General features: G+C 38.5%; 1 protein-coding gene across 6 annotated transcripts in view; it reads right to left on the reverse strand.

Annotated features, from left to right (window-relative positions):
* Positions 1-19,923, reverse strand: part of si:dkey-151g10.3 (serine/threonine-protein kinase WNK3) — a 343,184-nt gene that overhangs the window by 146,111 nt on the left and 177,150 nt on the right. For all 6 annotated transcript variants that reach the window (XM_051933579.1, XM_051933582.1, XM_051933581.1 and 3 more), the window contains exon 15: positions 6,252-6,393. In XM_051933579.1, the coding sequence (XP_051789539.1) occupies positions 6,252-6,393 (142 nt within the window). The remainder of the gene's footprint in view (positions 1-6,251; positions 6,394-19,923) is intronic.

Below are 19,923 nucleotides of genomic sequence, written 5' to 3' on the forward strand. Positions count from 1 at the left end.
CTATGCACCAGGGGAGTCACCCTACATGCAGCTGACCTTCTTTGCTCTACTGGTCTGGTGGCCTTCCAATCCCTGGCTCCGGTTCTGCTCACCTAGACCGAGACTTGGGCTCCCCAGCGACCAGGACGCTCACACTGGGGCTTCTATTCCAAATCTCCGACTCCCACTGCCTTCGCTGCGGTGAGCCAACCTTCTTCTCCTTAACCTCCATCCATCTTTTCTTTCTTTATCCTTTTTCTCTCCCTCCTGTTTCCTGCCGTCTTCTCCTCCTTAACCTCAGTCTGTCTTTTCTTTCTTTATCCTCTACTAGCCGCCTCGCACTTCTATACATCACGGGAACATGGATCAGCTGTGGCAATCAGCAGCTCCCGGGAACAATTACGGATGCGGACGACTCCTCACTTGTGCACTTAAGTGAGAACTGCCCACACCACAAATTCCCCAGGAACCACTAGGCCACACACCACCATTCCCCCTCGCTAAGCCACAAGTGCGGAGATTATTTTAAAAGTGGCCTTTTTAACGTGAGCTGTGGACTCGCTATACCACAACCTCAGACTGTCCAGGAGGTCAGTGATGCCCAGGTTCAGATCTGGGAGGAGATCCCCCAGGACACCATCCGTCATCTCATTAGGAGCTTGCTCCGATGTTGTCAGGCATGCATACAAGCACATGGGGGCCATATAAACTACTGAGTAAGATTTTGAGTTGCTGCAATGAAATTTCGGCAAAATGGACTAGCCTGCTGCATCATTTTTTCCACTTTGATTTTCAGGATGTCTTTGAATTCAGCCCTCTGTAGGTTGATCACTTTCATTTCCATCAAACAATGTGGCATCCTTTTATTCCTAACACATTACCCAGTCCATATAAGTATAGATATCCAGCATGATTTTTTTCCAGTTGAAATCTGATGTGTTTTCAAAATGTTCCTTTAAATTTTTTTGAGCAGTTTATATAACTACCATGCTATGGGGTATCTCTGTCTCATGTTGAAGTCAGAACACAAGAAATAGGGAAAAAAGGTAACCATTTCAATTTATAAGCAAAATTGAAAAATTGGTGAAGGTGCATACAAAATGGCTTCAATTCTTATATTTGTGGTTTAAACATGGAAATAGACTATTTTTCAACAAACAACCAAAGATGCATGCCGTAATGAACAAAGTAAGTCTGTTCAAATCATGAACAGATTAAATCCTATTAAATCCTTGGTTGTTCCTACTACCCGATCATCTCCATGGTTTACAGAAGAATTGCGTACCATGAAACAAACTGGTCACCGCTTGGAAAGGCTCTGGAAGAAGACTGGTCTGGCTGTTCACCGCCTGGCTTACACTGAACATCTGAAGGAATACAGATGTGCCTTATCAGCAGCACGTTCAAAGTACTATTCCACTCTTATTGACTTTGGTACTTGTCGCCCTAGATCTTTTTAGTACAGTTAACAGACTTTGTCAACCTGCTGTTAAAAATCCTTATTTCTCTGTTGAGCACTGTAATCTATTTTTGGACTATTTTCAGTCAAACATTATGACCATATGTCAAAGTTTTTCTACTAACCATTCCTCATCTCTGTCAACTGATTATACTTCTAAATCTACAATTTATCTAAATTTAACACCACTACACCAACATATTGCTGAAGTAATATCTAAATTAAATCAATCTACCAGCCACCTAGATCCTGCCCCTACTTTACTGATTAAGGCTTGCACTGACAAACTTTCTGCCCCCATTTCTCGCTTTATCAACTGTAGTTTCCGCACCTGTATTGTTCTAAGTGATTTAAAAACTGCTGCTGTAACTCCTGTTTAAAAAAAAATCTGGCTCAGATCCCTTACAGCTAAAATTTCTAATCTTCCACTTATGACTAAGATCTTAGAAAAGGTTGTTGCTGCTCAACTCAATGATTATTTAAATTTGCATAACCTACTTGAGTCTTTTCAATCTGGATTCAGAGCCCTACATAGCACTGAAACTGCTTTACTTACGGTAGACAATGACTTACTTATAACCACAGATTCTGGGATGGCCGCTATTCTAGTTCTTCTTGACTTGAGCGCAGCGTTTGATACAGTTAACCATAACATTTTACTGTCCCGACTTTCAGCTACTGGTATCTCTGGTGCTGCTCTTTCTTGGTTCACATCATACCTTATTTATCGCCAGTATTACGTCTTCATTAGGGAATACAAATCTGCCACTACTTCATTCACACAAGGTATCCCTCAAGGGTCAGTCCTCGGTCCAAACCTCTTCAACATCTATATGCTCCCATTAGGTGAGATTATTCGACGGTATGGTCTGAGCTTCCACTGCTATGCCGATGACACACTACTTTATGTAAGTGTTGATGCAACTGCAACATCTTCACCTGTTGCGCTGACTGACTGCATTCGGGAAATCAATCATTGGATGACACATAATTTTTTACAACTCAGTCCTTATAAAACAGAAATCTTATTAGTTGGTACCAAATCTGTCCTCTCCACCCTTTGTGGGTTAAAAATTGACATTAATGGGATCCTGGTTTAACCTCAGCATCAGTCCATAATTTGGATGTCATCTTTGATCAGCTTCTTACTTTTCAATCACACATTAGCTCAATAGTACAGACAGCCTTTTTTCAACTTCACAACATAGCTCATCTGCATTCTTTCCTCAGTGTAAAAGATACTGAAACACTTATTCGCGCTTTCATCACTACCCGTCTGGACTATTGCAATGCTTTGTTTTATGGCCTCCCGACTAAATATATCAATAGATTACAATATGTTCAGAATTCTGCTGCTCATTTACTTACACACACTAAAAAATCTGCTCACATCACTCCTGTCCTCTATGATTTACATTGGTTACCAATTTCTTCAAGAATCAAATATAAAATTATTCTTCACACCTTTAAAACCCTTCATGGTTTAGCCCCTCATTATCTGTTGGAGCTGCTGCTTCCTTACACTCCTGCCCGTGCATTACGATCATCAGATGCTAAGTTACTCACTGTACCTAAATACAGATTAGTAACTATGGGTAGCAGAGCTTTCAGAGTGACAGCCCCTAAAATTTGGAATTCTCTCCCTCTCAGCCTTCGCAAGGAAAAATCTATTATTAATTTCAAACTTAAACACACATCTTTTCAATGAGTATTATTCTTTTTCATGTATGTAATTTCTACTGTCTTGTTAATGTGTGTATTGAATTGTAAAGTGTCCTTGAGTGTATGAAAGGCGCTGTATATTGTGTTCATAGCTGAAGTAAAACACAATAATTATAATTTCAACAGCAAACAAACTAAAACAACATAATTTTAATGAAAATATTAATGCACAGTTGCGATTTATATGATTAACTCAAACAATGCAACAAAAAAAAAAAAAAAAACAGCAAAATTTGTCATTGGCAAAAGTTTGAGCATCCTTTCAGATGTAAGTTGTTAAACTCATTAGGTTGTTGGTCTGGTCTGGCTTAGCTCGTTAAGTGTTAGTCAGATAAAGAATTTTCATCAGGAATTGTCTGCTAGAGAATGGGTAGATTAAAAGATTTCCTCAAGATTGTGCAATAAGTTGCAAAAGACACTGAATCTGCCATCTTGAGATTTAAAAAATCTGATGTCCTACACACAAAATGTCATTGTGATAACTCAAGTACTAATCTAATGTATAAGGAAAAATTCAGAAAGAAAAAACTGATAGCAAATAGCCTAACCTGAGAATATGTTTACAAGATACAGTCATGGCCAAAATTATCGGCACCCCTGGAATTTTCCCAGAAAATGCACCATTTCTCCAGAAAATTGTTGCAATTACAAATGTTTTGGTATACACGTTTATTTCCTTTATGTGCATTGGAACAACACAAAAAAACAGAGGAAAAAAAGCCAAATCTGACATCATTTCACACAAAACTCAAAAACCGGGCTGGACAAAATTATTGGCACCCTCTACTTAATATTTGGTTGCACATGCTTTGGAAAAAATAACTGAAATCAAGCGCTTCCTATAACCATCAACAAGCTTGTTACACCTCTCAACTGGAATTTCCGACCACTCTTCTTTTGCAAACTGCTCAAGGTCACTCAGATTTGAAGGGCGCCTTCTCCCAACAGCATTTTTGAGATCTCTCCATAAGTGTTCAATCAGATTTAGATCCGGACTCATTGCTGGCCACTTCAGAACTCTCCAGTGCTTTGTCTTCAACCATTTCTGGGTGCTTTTAGAGGTATATTTGGGGTTATTGTCCTGCTGGAACACCCATGACCTCTGACGCAGACCCAGCTTTCTGACACTGGGCCCTACTTTGCGCCCCAATATCTTTTGGTAGTCTTCAGATTCCATAATGCCTTGCACACAGTCAAGGCATCCAGTGCCAGAGGCAGCAAAACATCTTAGAACCTCCACCATGTTTGACTGTAGGTACTGTGTTCTTTTCTTCGTAGGCCTCATTCCATTTTCTGTAAACAGTAGAATGATGAGCTTTACCAAAAAGCTCTACCTTGGTCTCATCTGTCCACATGACGTTCGCCCAGAAGGATTTTGGCTTCCTCAAGTACATTTTGGCAAACTCCAGTCTGGCTTTTTTATGTTCCTGTGTCAGCAGTGGGGTCCTCCTAGCTCTCCTGCCATAGCGTTTCATTTCATTCAGATGTTGACTGATAGTTCGAGTTGACACTATTGCACCCTGAGTCTGCAGAACAGCTTGAATATGTTTTGAAGTTGATTGTGACTGTTTATCGACCATTCGGACTATCCTTCGTTGCAGTCTTTTATCAATTTTTCTCTTCCGTCGACGTCCAGAGAGATTAGCTACAGTGCCATGTGTTGTGAACTTCTTGATTATGTTGCGCACAGTGGACAAAGGAACATGAAGATCTCTGGAGATGAACTTGTAGCCTTGAGATTGTTGATATTTTTCCACAATTTTTGTTCTCAAGTCCTCAGACAATTCTCTGCTCTTCTTTCTGTTCTCCATGCTTAGTGTGGCACACTCAGACACACAACAGAAAGGTTGAGTCAACTTTTCTCCATTTTAACTGGCTTCAGGTATGATTGCTATATTGCCAGCACCTGTTTCTTGCCACAGGTGAGTTCAAACGAGCATCATATGCTTGAAATAAAACAATTTACCCACAATTTTGAAAAGGTGCCAATAATTTTGTCCGGCCCATTTTTGGAGTTCTGTGTGACCATGATGTCAGCTTTGGCATTTTTTCTCTGTTTTTTTGTGTTGTTCCAATGCACATAAAGGAAATAAACGTGTATACCAAAACATTTGTAATTGCAACAATTTTCTGGGAGAAATGGTGCATTTTCTGGGAAAATTCCAGGGGTGCTGATAATTTTGGCCATGACTATATTTCTCTTGTTAATAAAGTATCTGGGTTATAAATGGTGGTTTTGTGGTAAAGTAGTCAAACACACTATTATTTTACTAGAGAGTGGTGACATGTTGCTTAACACAAGCAAATAACTATTACATTGTACTATGTACAATAATAACCATTTAATCCTTCAAAAACAATTTAATAGTGCATTCACCATACCTACGCTGAAATATGGTGGTGGCAGCATCATGCTATGAGGTTGCTTTTCATGCGCTGGGACTGGGAATTTTGTCCAAGTTGAAGGGACAATGGATGGACACATATGCCACACAATATTGCAGAAGAACTTGTTCCAGTCTGGAATGAACCAAATGACTTGGGAGAAGATTCAAGATTCATCTTTCAATATAACAACAACACTAAGCAGAAGTTCAAAGCGACACTAGGATGGCTCAAAACATTCACAGGAGACGCAAGTAAATCCAGAAAGTCAAACATAAACCATTTTAATCACGCTTTGCTTAGAAATACCTTTCACTTAAAGGGTGTATTTAATGGAGAACTTTGCAAAAAATGTACGTACTGTTCCTGGGAAACTGTGCATACTTTATCATATTAAACAACTCTGACTTTGTTAAAATAATGTACTGAAATCTACAAAAAAAGCATTTTTCATTAGGAAAGCAGGTGTTTTTAAACATTTTTATGGCCACAACTATTTCTATTTTTTTTGATGAGATATTGAAAGTTGTGTGTGTAAGTACACAAAACCTTAAATATGCAAATATCTTAAAGTGAATCCTTGGCTTTTATTTAAGACCTATTTGGGAAGAAACATCTGTTGCAATGAAGAGTGCAATATTCAGGTCATCTGCAGTGAACATTGTGCTTTCAAAACTAATGACCAAAGAATGTATGTATAAAATACCTGTAACATAAAGAGCTGGAAATGTACAAGTTTATCGGTTTTCTGGCATGATGATCTCCTCTGTGTCTTCGGTTTATCAGTTTTGCCATTCCTGCCTGCGATATCTTCCCCATTTGTTAATCCCTTGGAATCAACTGGAACTCTGTAACAGTCAAATATGTAAAGGAAACAAGGTAGTTACTGGTTATGCATTAGTGCATTATTCAGTAATGGTACTTTTTATTTACTGTGCGATTAAACACAACTGAGTTACATCTACAATGTGTCTAAGATTAAAATCATAAGAGGGAAATTCTCTCTTTAACTCCATGGTCTATTAAATTACAATACAGGTTTAAAGTTTTAGAACACTCCCATGTCTACAGTTTTTATTCAAATTTAAGCAATTCAAGACCAGTGCCTGAAATGGTACAAAGGTAAAAGGTAAACTGCAAGAAAAAAGTTAGGCTACAAATAACTGAAAAATTATACAAAAACATATTTCTAGGAACAATTAATGGATTTCCAAGTTACAGCTTGAACACCAATGTATTAACTGTCAGTATACAACGCAGTGTTGGAAGAAACTATGTTGCTGCAGTCTCTGAAGCATTATTTGGACAATATTACACTGCACACTGATATTACAAGCGTGAGACATTATACACAAATCTCTTGTTCTAAAACTCAGCACAAAGAGCTGTTTTGTCTTCTTGGATTCTTCTATACAAGCAATAGCTGCAGTTGCATACTTAAAGGTCTGGGACCCAAATGGGCTTTATCACTCTGACTTTAAATTGGGAAAGGCAAAATTAGCTCCACACAAAAAGCACATAATTCTACAATTAGTGCTTTGCGGTGAAGTGCCGGCTGTGAACATAGCAGAACTCATTACTGCAGAGACTGGCAAGAAACCAGATAGTAAAGTAGTGTCAGGATACATCTCCAGCAAAAGGAGGAGATTCCATGTCTTTGACAGCAACACAGTTGAATGAATAAGAAAATATTCTCTTCCACAGCAGTGACATTATGTGCCTACATTATTAACCCAGCAGACCATTGAACAAAATTTTTGTCATTAGCACACCTAAAAAAATACAACATGGCTCACTGGACCTGAATTTCTAAATCAACCTAACCGTTATGAGATAAGGAAGTTCTATCACAGGTGGTTACACTCAGCACAAACACTAAAGACAAACAACTTGGATCTCAGCGCTTTAAGTGCTTCTCTAAATCTCTAACTTGTGCTGTCACACACTTGTTCAAGTTACTTGTGTGTTTAAGAAAAAGTCAGATAATCAGGTTGGCACCTCTGCAGAACATCAGATGAAGAAGATAGTGGTGTGCAAAAAAGTATTCAGCCCCCTTGAAACAATAATTTTCTGCATGACAAAAGATGTATACACATACAGTGGGGCAAAAAAGTATTTAGTCAGCCACCAATTGTGCAAGTTCTCCCACTTAAAAAGATGAGAGAGGCTTGTAATTTTCATCATAGGTATACCTCAACTATGAGAGACAAAATGAGAAAAAAAATCCAGAAAATCATTGTTTGATTTTAAAAAATTTATTTGCAAATTATGGTGGAAAATAAGTATTTGGTCACCTACAAACAAGCAAGATTTCTGGCTCTCACAGACCTGTAACTTCTTCTGTAAGAGGCTCCTCTGTCCTCCACTCGTTACCTGTATTAATGGCACCTGTTTGAACTCGTTATCAATATAAAAGACACCTGTCCACAACCTCAAACAGTCACACTCCAAACTCCACTATGGCCAAGACCAAAGAGCTGTCAAAGGACACCAGAAACAAAATTGTAGACCTGCACCAGGCTGGGAAGACTGAATCTGCAATAGGTAAGCAGCTTGGTGTGAAGAAATCAACTGTGGGAGCAATTATTAGAAAATGGAAGACATACAAGACCACTGATAATCTCCCTCGATCTGGGGCTCCACGCAAGATCTCACCCCAGGGGGGTCAAAATGATCACAAGAACGGTGAGCAAAAATCCCAGAACCACACGGGGGGACCTAGTGAATGACCTGCAGAGAGCTGGGACCAAAGTAACAAAGGCTACCATCAGTAACACACTACGCCGCCAGGGACTCAAATCCTGCAGTGCCAGACGTGTCACCCTGCTTAAGCCAGTTCATGTGCAGGCCCGTCTGAAGTTTGCTAGAGAGCATTTGGATGATCCAGAAGAGGATTGGGAGAATGTCATATGGTTAGATGAAACCAAAATAGAACTTTTTGGTAAAAACTCTACTCGTCGTGTTTGGAGGACAAAGAATGCTGAGTTGCATCCAAAGAACACCATGCCTACTGTAAAGCATGGGGGTGGAAACATCATGCTTTGGGGCTGTTTTTCTGCAAAGGGACCAGGACGACTGATCCATGTAAAGGAAAGAATGAATGGGGCCATGTATCGTCAGATTTTGAGTGAAAACCTCCTTCCATCAGCAAGGGCATTGAAGATGAAATGTGGCTGGGTCTTTCAGCATGACAATGATCCCAAACACACCGCCCGGGTAACGAAGGACTGGCTTCGTAAGAAGCATTTCAAGGTCCTGGAGTGGCCTAGCCAGTCCCCAGATCTCAACCCCATAGAAAATCTTTGGAGGGAGTTGAAAGTCCGTGTTGCCCAGCGACAGCCCCAAAACATCACTGCTCTAGAGGAGATCTGCATGGAGGAATGGGCCAAAATACCAGCAACAGTGTGTGAAAACCTTGTGAAGACTTACAGAAAACGTTTTACCTCTGTCATTGCCAACAAAGGGTATATAACAAATTATTGAGATGAACTTTTGTTATTGACCAAATACTTTTTTCCCCACCATAATTTGCAAATAAATTCTTCAAAAATCAGACAATGTGATTTTCTGGATTTTTTTTCTCATTTTGTCTCTCATAGATGAGGTATACCTATGATGAAAATTACAGGCTTCTCTCATCTTTTTAAGTGGGAGAACTTGCACAATTGGTGGCTGACTAAATACTTTTTTGCCCCACTGTATTTATCCATTCAGTATTTTTAATGTGGAACTCCTATTTTATAACAATAAATTTCCAAAGTCAAAATAAACCATTTTCTGTAGATTTTTAACTAAATAATAAAAACTGCAAAGTTAGTGTTTGAATTAAGTATCAAGCTGTACACATTAATGCTTTGTCGACAATCCTTTTCCTGCAACAAAATCCTTCATTCTTTTGGGGTAAGTATGACCAAATTTTGCACATTGTTCAGTAGTGATTCTTCCCCATTCTTCTTAACAAAACTGACAGAGATCTAGATTGGTGGGATGGCGCCTATGGACAGCAGTTTTTCAAAAAGTTCCACAGATTCTTAATAGGGTTAAGATCTGGGCTTTGACTTGGCCATTCCAAAACTTTCTCCTTTCTGTTTTTGAGCCATTTCAGTGTCACTTTAGCTTTATGCTTAAGGTTACTGTAATGTCTTCTTCCCAAACTGTAGGTTCGTAGCAGACTGGAACAAGTTCTCCTGCAATACTGTACAGCATTTGTGTCCATTCATTATCCATTAAACTCTTGACAAAATTCCCCATCTCAGCACATGAAGATCATCCTCATAGCATGATGCTGCCATCACCATATATGGACGGTGTTAGCTTTAAGCCACACTTACCTCTTTGAATTCTGGCCATAAAGATCTATTTTCATCTCACTGGACCACAAAACCTTCTCCCACATCTTAACTGGATGTTTCTCATGCTTTGTAGCAAATGCCATATGTGCTTTTATGTGGACCTTTTTGAGAAATGGTTTATTTTTGAAACCATTGCGTGAAGGCCAGTTTTATAGAGAGCTCTTATAATTGTGAACCTATACACCTTCACTCCAGTTTCAGCCAAAGAACACTGCAGACTTTTTAGAGTGACTGTTGGATTTTTAGTAGCCTCTCTCACAAGTAAATATCTTGCTCTGATGTTTAGTTTTGAGGGATGATTTGTTCTAGCAAGGGTCTGGGTGCTGTAGTGAACCTTCCACTGTCGGATGATGGATCCAACAGTGCTTAATGGGACATTCAAACTCTGATATTTTTGTACCCATTTCATGCCTCATGTGTTTCAATGACTGTTTCTCACATAAGCAGAATGCTCCTTTGTCTTTATTTTTTGCAGTGATTTTCCAACAAAGACTATGGTTCTTACAAAGGGTGCTTTGAATATCCAGAGAGATACAAAGGACTCACAAGTAGTACCTAATTATGATTAATTATAGTCAGATGATTGTCACCTGTGTACTTTGTGATCAATTTGTCAATTGTGTAAGCCTGGAGGTTCCAAAGCACAGTTATACAGTACTGTGCAAAAGTTTTAGGCAGGTGTAAAAAAATGCTGTAAACAAAGAATGCTTTCAAAAATGGAAGTGTTAATCATTTACTTTCATCAATCAACAAAATGCAGTGAATGAACAAAAGAGAAATCTAAATCAAATCAATATTTGGCGTGACCACCCTTTGCCTTCAAAACAGCATCAATTCTTCTAGGTACACTTGCACACAGTTTTTGAAGGAACTCGGCTGGTAGGTTGTTCCAAACATCTTGGAGAACTAACCACAGATCTTCTGTGGATGTAGGCTTCCTCACATCCTTCGGTCTCTTCATGTAATCCCAGACACACTCGATGATGTTGAGATCAGGGCTTTGTGGGGGCCATACCATCACTTCCAGGACTTTTTGTTCTTCTTTACACTGAAGATAGTTCTTAATGACTTTGGCTGTATGTTTGGGGTCGTTGTCCTGCTGCAGAATAAATTTGGGGCCAATCATACGTCTCACTGATGGTATTGCATGATGAATAAGTATCTGCCTGTATTTCTCAGCATTGAGAACACCATTAATCCTGACCAAATCTCCAACTCCATTTGCAGAAATGCAGCCCCAAACATTCAAGGAACCTCCACCATGCTTTACTGTTGCCTGCAGACACTCATTATTGTACCGCTCTCCAGCCCTTCGACAAATAAACTGCCTTCTGCTACAGCCAAATACAGTATTTCAAATTTTGACTCATCAGTCCAGAGCACCTACTGTTATTTTTCTGCACCCCAGTTCCTATGTTTTCATGCATACTTGAGTCGCTTGGCCTTGTTTCCACGTCGGAGGTAAGGCTTTTTGGCTGCAACTCTTCGATGACTTCTCCGGACAGTAGATGGGTGTACCTGGGTCCCACTGGTTTCTGCCAGTTCTGAGCTGATGGCACTGCTGGACATCTTCCGATTTCGAAGGGTAATAAGCTTGATCTGTCTTTCATCTGCTGCACTAAGTTTCCTTGGCCGACCACTGCGTCTACGATCCTCAACGTTGCCCATTTCTTTGTTCTTCTTCAAAAGAGCTTGAACAGCACATCTTGAAACCCCAGTCTGCTTTGAAATCTTTGTCTGGGAGAGACCTTGCTGATGCAGTATAACTAACTACCTTGTGTCTTGTTGCTGTGCTCAATCTTGCCATGACATGAAACTGTCTTCCACAACCTCACATTGGTAGCAGAGTTTGGCTGTTCCTCACCCAGTTTTAAGCCTCCTACACAGCTGTTTCTGTTTCAGTTAATGACTGTGTTTCAACCTACGTGTGACATTGATGATCATTAGCACCTGTTTGGTATAATAGGTTCATCATACACCTGACTATAATCCTACAAAATCCCTGACTTTGTGCAAGTGTACCTATAAGAATTGATGCTGGTTTGAAGGAAAAAGGTAGTAACACCAAATATTGATTTGATTTAGATTTTTCTTTGGTTCGCTCACTTTGCATTTTGTAAATTGATAACAATAAACAATCATTTATATTTCTGAAAGCATTCTTTGTTTACAGTATTTTTTCCACACCTGCCTAAAACGTATGCACAGTAGTGTATATCTACAGAAAATAGTTTATTTTGACTTTGGAAATTTATTGTTACAGCACAAGAGTTCACATTAATAATACTGAATGGATAAATATCCATCCATCCATCCATTTTCCAACCCACTGAATCCGAACACAGGGTCACGGGGGTCTGCTGGAGCCAATCCCAGCCAACACAGGGCACAAGGCAGGAACCAATCCCGGGCAGGGATAAATATCTGTTAAAAAAAAAAAAAAATTTGTCATCCAGAAAATTATGATGACTTTCAAAGGGATTTAATACTTTTGCATGCTTCTACTGGAAGGAAGCAACATCAGCACAAGAGAAACACCCTGGAGGAAATATTGCCAATCCTCTCTCTTAAGGCACTGGGGGCAGGCAATAGGTGGGATGCTGGCAATCTCTTTCAATAATTTTACACAAAAGTTTAAACTGTTGTCAAAGTGTGCAGGAAGAAATCTTTTCAAAATCACCTCAATGGATCAGAGAGAAGAAAAGCATTGGAAGAGACAGCCCATTCAAAATGCCAAATTCATTTCATTGATCAAGATGGCCTAATAAGGGTTGAAGGCCATATTAGTCAAGCAAAAATTGGATGGGATGAAAAGAAATTGATCATCACCTTGGTCGTCATCACATTGGAATTCTTCTTGTTTGCCACTACATAAACAGTCGCATCATCAAGGACGCCATTTCGTGGGAAAGAATAGAGATATGATAGAGAGGGCACATGGAAGGTTCAAAGTAGGGGAGAAAAATGGGGAAGGGGAGAGGATAGTAGATTTTGCCATGGCATTTGGTTTAGTAATAGTTAACACATTTTTGTGAAGAGAAAGTAAATCAGTTTGTGACTTACAGTAGTGGAGGAAGGGGAAGCCAAATAGACTTTCTAATGTGTAGAAGATTTCATTTGAAATAGATAAACAATTTTAAGGTCATAAATGTGGAAAGTACGACAGTGCAGCATAAAGTGGAGGTGATAAAAAAATGATATCAGAATTAATAGGAGAATATAAGAAGAGCAAGCAGCACCAAGGATAAAGTGGTGGAAATTAAAAGAGGAATGGTTTAAGAACAGGTTCAGAGAGAAAGTTTTAAATGAAGGGCAGTTATTTGAATGTATGGAGGAATGGTTGGAGAAAAACAGAAAAGTTGTCTTAATAGTAGGTGAAGAGATGTTAGGTAGAATGACAGGAAGGAGCCCACCTGGAGACAGAGATTTGGTGGAGGAATAGAGTGATTCAAGATGTTATAGAGGGGAAGAATGAGGCAAAGAAGACATGGCTGGAAAGAATTTTAGACAAAGCAGATGAAAGATGAGCAAGGTGTGATCTTGAGACAGCAGGATCAAGAATAGTTGGAAGAGGTACTTTTAAAAGCGGTTGAATGAAGAAAATCCAAAGTTAGTATTTTGGAAAGGAGTTCCAAATGAAAAGCTAGTGCCAAGATTAAAGAGGGAGGGGAGGAAGTAAAGGAGGCACAGAAAAGAAAAATGTAAAGGCAAAGGGAACAGATGAAACACCAGCCCAAAAATGGATTAGTTTAGGAGAAGAGAGAGTAGATATGTTGTGGAGTGGAGGAACAAAGGGATTATAGCCATTTATAAGGAGATGGGTGATATTCATGACTGTGGAAACTATAGAAGGATAAAGCTGATGTCATACACAATTAAAATTTGGGAAAAGGGTTAAATAGTGAGAAGGCTTAGTGAAGAGACCACAAAAGGAATGGAACAGCTTGTTTTATTCAAGGGAGAGGAACAACTAATGCAGTCTTTGCATTGAGACAGCACATAGACAAGTGCAGAGAAAAAACAAAGGTTTCCATATGTGGAGGAGGCTTATGATATAGTGCCACATCAAGAGGTCTGAAGGTATATGAGAGAGAAAGGAGTACAAGGGAAGCATGTGAAGATTGTGTAGGATATATGTATGAGGAATTGAAGACTCGGGTTAAATGCAGTGTTGGGTTAACTGACAAGATCCCAGTTAGAGTAGGTCTGTACCAGGTATGTTCTTTAAGTCCTTACCTCCTCGATCTGGTTATAGACATACTGAGTTACAGGATAAAACACCATTTCCCCTGGTGCATGCCTTTGGATGATGACATTATGTTGTGGAGCACTAAAAATTAAGAATTGGAGAAGAAGTTGGAAGAATGGAGATGTGCTTTGGAAGAAAGACGATTAAAGTTAAATAGAAAGATGACAGAATGAATGAGGTTTAATGATGAATAGAATTCAGAAGTCAGCCTGCAGGGAGAGCTATTGAAAAGAGTGTGTACATTTAAAGCATCTAGGATCAGTGGTAGCCTAAGAAGGAAAATTAGATGCAGAGATGACCCAGAGTGGTGCAGTGTGGATGGAACAGTTTGAAGAAGATATCAGGAGTACTGAGTAATTAAAGAATTAAGGCAAAGTTTAAAAGGTAAGGTTTTTAAGACAGTGGTAACAGAAATGAAGTATGGAGTTGAGACATGGGCAGTAAAGGGAGCTCAGGAGAAGTTAGATGTGGCAGAAATGAGAATGTTGAGATGGATGTGTGGAGTTAAAAAAAATAAAAAAAAAAAAAAAAAAGGACAGAAAGATTTATGAGGCAATCAGAGAAAAAACAAAAATATAAGGATATCTAAGAAAGTCCATGAAAGTAGGTTGAAGCGGCATGGACGTGATGAAAATGAAGAGGAAGAAGAAAAAGAAGAAGGCAGAGGATGAAGTAAAGCAAATGCATGAAATACAAAACTCTCCAGAGGATGAAGAAAAACAAATGCATGACATACAAAACTCTCTCTTATCACAAAGAGCTGGATGTTACATATTCACAAAAACAAATAGTTCCACTCAAAGACATTAACATTACCATCCTAATATCCTGTCGTAATTTGTTTTTTTGTATTTCTCTAAAAATATTGCACTATAGGTAGAGGGGGACAATTTCTCATGCTGAACTTAAATATTTTCCAAAATAAAAGTGGAACTGTATCCTGTGAATTCCTAATGGTAGGTTGTAAAGCAGAATTAAAAATAAAATAATTTTGATTAAAGTCATTTTTGTATTAATTTACAAAATTCTCATTCAATATTTCTTAATCTTAGGCAACTGTACAACCTTTTTATCCAAATAATCTATCAATTATGATAAAGTAATTTTGTTAGGTGGTATCAGCATTAACATATACAGCGGGTAAAAAGTATTGAATGCGGCAACATTTTAAAACAGTAAACATTATTTTTAATGGGGCTATTGACATGAAATTTTCACTAGATCTCGGTAACAATCCAAGCAATCCTCATTTACAAAGAAATCAAAACAAAGAAGTTCATAAATGAATTTATGTGTAATGAAGTGGAATGACATAGAGAAAAAGTATTGAACACAAGAAGAAGGTGCAAAAAGGCACGGAAAGCCAAGAAACCAGCTGAAAACGGTCAGTATTTAGAAAACAAACCTGCCCCTGGTTTAGTCCTAACTGATGGCCTATAAAATGGTTTCTAATTACAAAAGTGTCACATGAGAAGCATCTTATGATGGGTAAAAGCAAAGAGCTTTCTCAAGACCTTTGCAACCTTATTGCTGAAAAATATACTGATGGCACTGATTACAGACGCATTTCTAAACTTCTGAATGTTCCAGTGAGCACTGTTGGGGCCATAATCCGGAAGTGGAAAGAACATCATTTCACCATAAACTGGCCATGACCAGGTGCTCCTCACAAGATTTCTGACAGAGGAGTCAAAAGAATAATCAGAAGAGTTGTCCAAGAGCCAAGGACCACTCGCGGAGAGCTTCAGAAAGACCTGGAATTAGCAAGTACAGTTGTTTCAAAGGCCACCATGGCCTCTCTATTCTTGCTTACAGCGTAAGACTCCACTACTAAAGAAAAAACATGTTTAATGTAATTTAAAGTTTGCTGCACAACATTTGGACAAGCCAATGAAACACTGGGAGAAAATAGATTCTGGTCAGATGAGACCAAAATTGAACTCTTTCGATGTCATTGTACACACCATATTTGGAGGAGAAATGGCACTGCACTTTACCCCAAAAACACCATACCAACAGTGAAGTTTGGAGGTGGGAAATCATGGTGTGGGGCTGTTTTCAGCATATGATACTGGCAGACCTCAAGAATCTGCTTCCATCTACCAGGATGCTGAAGATGAAATGAAGATGGACATTTGAGCAAGACAAGGATCCCAAACACACAGCCAAGAAAACTCTCAACTGGTTTCAGAGAAAGAAAATAAAAGCTTCTAGAATGGCCCAGTCAATCACCCGACTTGAATCCAATTGAAAATCTATGGAAAGAACTGAAGATCTGAGTTCATAGAAGAGGCCTCTGGAAACTTCAAGATTTGAAGACAGTTTGTGTGGATGAATGGGCCAGAATCAAACCTGAACAATGCATGTGTCTAGTTTGTCTATAAAGGAGCCTTCTTGAAGCTGTCATTACCAACAAAGGCTTTTCTACTAAGTATTAAATAAATTTCAGTAAGCACGTTCAGTACTTATTCTCTGTGTCATTCCACTTTATTACACATAATTTATGGACTTATTTGGTTGGATTTTTTTTGTAAGTGTACTTGGGTTGTTACTGACATCTGGTGAAAATTTCATGTCAACAGCCCCATTAGAAATATATTTACGCGTTCAATACTTATTTTCCCCGCTGTATGTGCAATCAGATTTGACGGAGAGCAGCGCAGCATGCAGAGGAGCCCAAAGAAATTTGAGAAGGACCTCTGCAGAATGAACAACAATCTGAAGCAACTCTGCATCCAGACTTTACAAGACGCATCTTTCATAATCTTTATTTTGTACAAAAAAAATTTTAATAAGACACTTTTTCCTAATAAATTTCTTAACCGATTCTTAAAAGTCTCTTTTCAAATGCATTTTCTACTTTTGCTACGATTGGTTTTACAGAATTTTTATTAATGTTGCCTTATAACATTAGTTTTATACTGTTTGATTGGGTCAAGGTACATATATTGTAGGAGTTAGTAGACGAGTTAGCAGCTGCCTTCAAAAGAAAGCAGTGTGGTGAGCAAGGACCTGATTTGGCAATTGACACAGGTGTAGCTCAGGTCTGAAGACAACCATTTGATTTGCTTGTGCACAGCTAGTAAGTTTTGAGGCAGTCCACATGCATGTAACGCTGTACATGTGAAGCACCATAAAGCAGATACTTAACACTCATATAAACCATATAGTTAACAGTACTATAGCTTGGGTGAACCAAAATAACGAATACATAAAAAAAATATATTTAAGGTATTGCCATGTTCCCACAGGGGTTAGTTAGCAGTTGAGGAAAAGACATTTTTCTAATAGTAGCTGTGCAGTGAGCAGGCACCTGCTTTGGTGATTGGCACAGGTGTGTTTTAACTGTTTGGTCTGCATATGCTAAGCTAGCAAGTCTCTTTGTTTAAAGCAGCTGTCCATGTGTAGATAAGACTGTACACAAGGGGTGCTATAATGTGGCTCTATTAAGGCAAAATTCCACAATAATACACACTCATAGCCATATTTTACATCTAGTATTTGCTCAGGGTGTTAACAATCAAAATGTAATAATCTCTACTGTTAATGAAATAATTTTATATTCCCGGAAGACACTTTGACGTCACGCAAGACAAGGAAGTGAGACAAATGGACAGCTGCTGTACAGGCTTTTAAATGATCGACGCGCAGAGAGACAAGCAGAACATGCAGCTCGCCAGCAGCAGCAACAAGACAGCAACTAACGTCCCGGGAAACAAAGACGTGAGACAAAAGGACAGCTGCTGTACAGGCTTTTAAATGATCGTCACACAGTGTGACATGCAGATCACAGAGCACGTAACAAGCAGCAGCAGCTGCTGTACAGGCTTTTAAATGATTGTTGCGCAGCATGACATGCAGATCATGCAGCACAGCACTAGCAGCCCCGGGGGGATGGGAATAACTCATTCACTACACGTTTATTACTGGCAAATATCAATAAGAAATGAATGAAATGAAAATAATCTCTTTAAATTGTATATCCGGTTAACCAAACCCAGGGGTTGGCGAGCGAAGCAAGCAGGGGGAATAGCCCCCTAGTATTTTATTACTTTCAATTGTAAAATATTTGCTGATTCAAAGAACCTAAAAATTACTGAGAAACAAAATTCATCCTGAAGCAGATCAATTTACAAACAATGCTAACATGAAACAGATTAAAGTAAAGGTAATTAATATGAAAACAGTTTAGAAGCAGAAATATCAAAGCTAAAAATTATCATTCAGTATGGACTGATAACAACAGGTAATAAAAGAAAGAATAAAATGAAGCAGAGCTGAAGTTGTCTCTCTCTATACCAAACAGTCAGTCTACCCATTAACCCCTAATATAATAGGTAAATGTAACTAGATACAGGAAAAACAACTGCAACTCCAGTAACATTCCATGTCAGAGGGCATTTTTATAATTGTTTTTGAAATATAGAGCTGAAAATAGACTACCCATACTTTGTCTCAATTAACATATGCAACAATCATAAAATACAAGTCTTATTTCAATTATCAGGAAAAAATAAAGGGTATTGGAGGCAAACGATTCAGCAATAGCGTCCTCAGCTCTAGAATGGCTACCCACCTTAATGAAAAATGCTTAATCAATCTTAAAATCTAATTCAAAGGTGAAGTCTGAGTTTTTGAGAATAGCCTACTCTTGTTACAATTGCTAGTGAGGGAATTCTTATTGGATATTAACTTTGCCAGTCTTGAATTCTTTTATGGTTTTTCTCTCTCATCAATATGTTTTGAGTTCACACTTTTAAGCTCTCTCTCTTCCATGTAACTGAACCTTAGATGTGACATCAATGACATACCTGCTTTGGATCAGAATCGGGCATTTTTGCTAATGCCAAGGTGGACTGCTTAAGAAGCCCTGGGAGAGACTACATGTTCAGTTAAACAAGAAGAGGGATTCTGTAAAGTATGGATTTTTTTTCTTATTGTTGGTTCTGGTTGCTGTTTACTTGGTAAATTTATACTGTGATTTTACTTAATATTTTCATTTACATATTGCTTTCTGTATGTATTTCTCTGTACATATTGCTTGTGTTACTGTTCAGGTGCATTAAAAACCTAATGAAAAATGTCTGCACATATGTGTTCTACTGCATGTGGAATTTGTGGTTTTTACATATGGTATCTTTTAGAAGTGCTCTATATATGAAAACACTGACAGTTTAAATACAGTATATTTTCAGAGAATGACACAGCTGTGACAAAATGTTGATCTTGCTATCATTTCAAGATTTCTTTCTTCTTGTCATGCTGGAACAGAAAACCTTGAATCAGAAAGCAGCTTCCTAGCAGATACTAATTTTTTGGACACAATATCCTGATGTTTTAACAGCAGACATAATTTTATTGATTTGAAGAAAAAAAAAGCCATGTAACATAAATGACCTACAGCATATTTCTCAGCAGAACTCTAGCATCCTAATCAAACTACGTAGCCTCACCTCTTCTAATCCATATGGGTCCTCTCATTCAACCTTCGGCTAGCACTTTCCTACATATATCTTAAAACATTAGGCCTACTTTCCACCTTTGCATTTCAATATGTATCAGAATAAAGGAACTGTTTTACGAAAGTAAGAAAATCCTTCAGGTTCCTCTACTATGACTATCCCCATAGAATGGCAATAGACTTGAAAAGATCTCAGGATTAGCAACAAGTTCACGTGTCAGGTCACCACCGGGCTGCGAATGAAAAGATCACAGGCAGCATTTGCTCAGGAATTGGCCGTTCTACTCATGGCCCTGGAAATAGAAGTGTCAGTGTG

The sequence above is a fragment of the Erpetoichthys calabaricus genome, chromosome 11 (assembly GCF_900747795.2).
Source record: "Erpetoichthys calabaricus chromosome 11, fErpCal1.3, whole genome shotgun sequence".
NCBI classification, from domain to species: domain Eukaryota; kingdom Metazoa; phylum Chordata; class Cladistia; order Polypteriformes; family Polypteridae; genus Erpetoichthys; species Erpetoichthys calabaricus.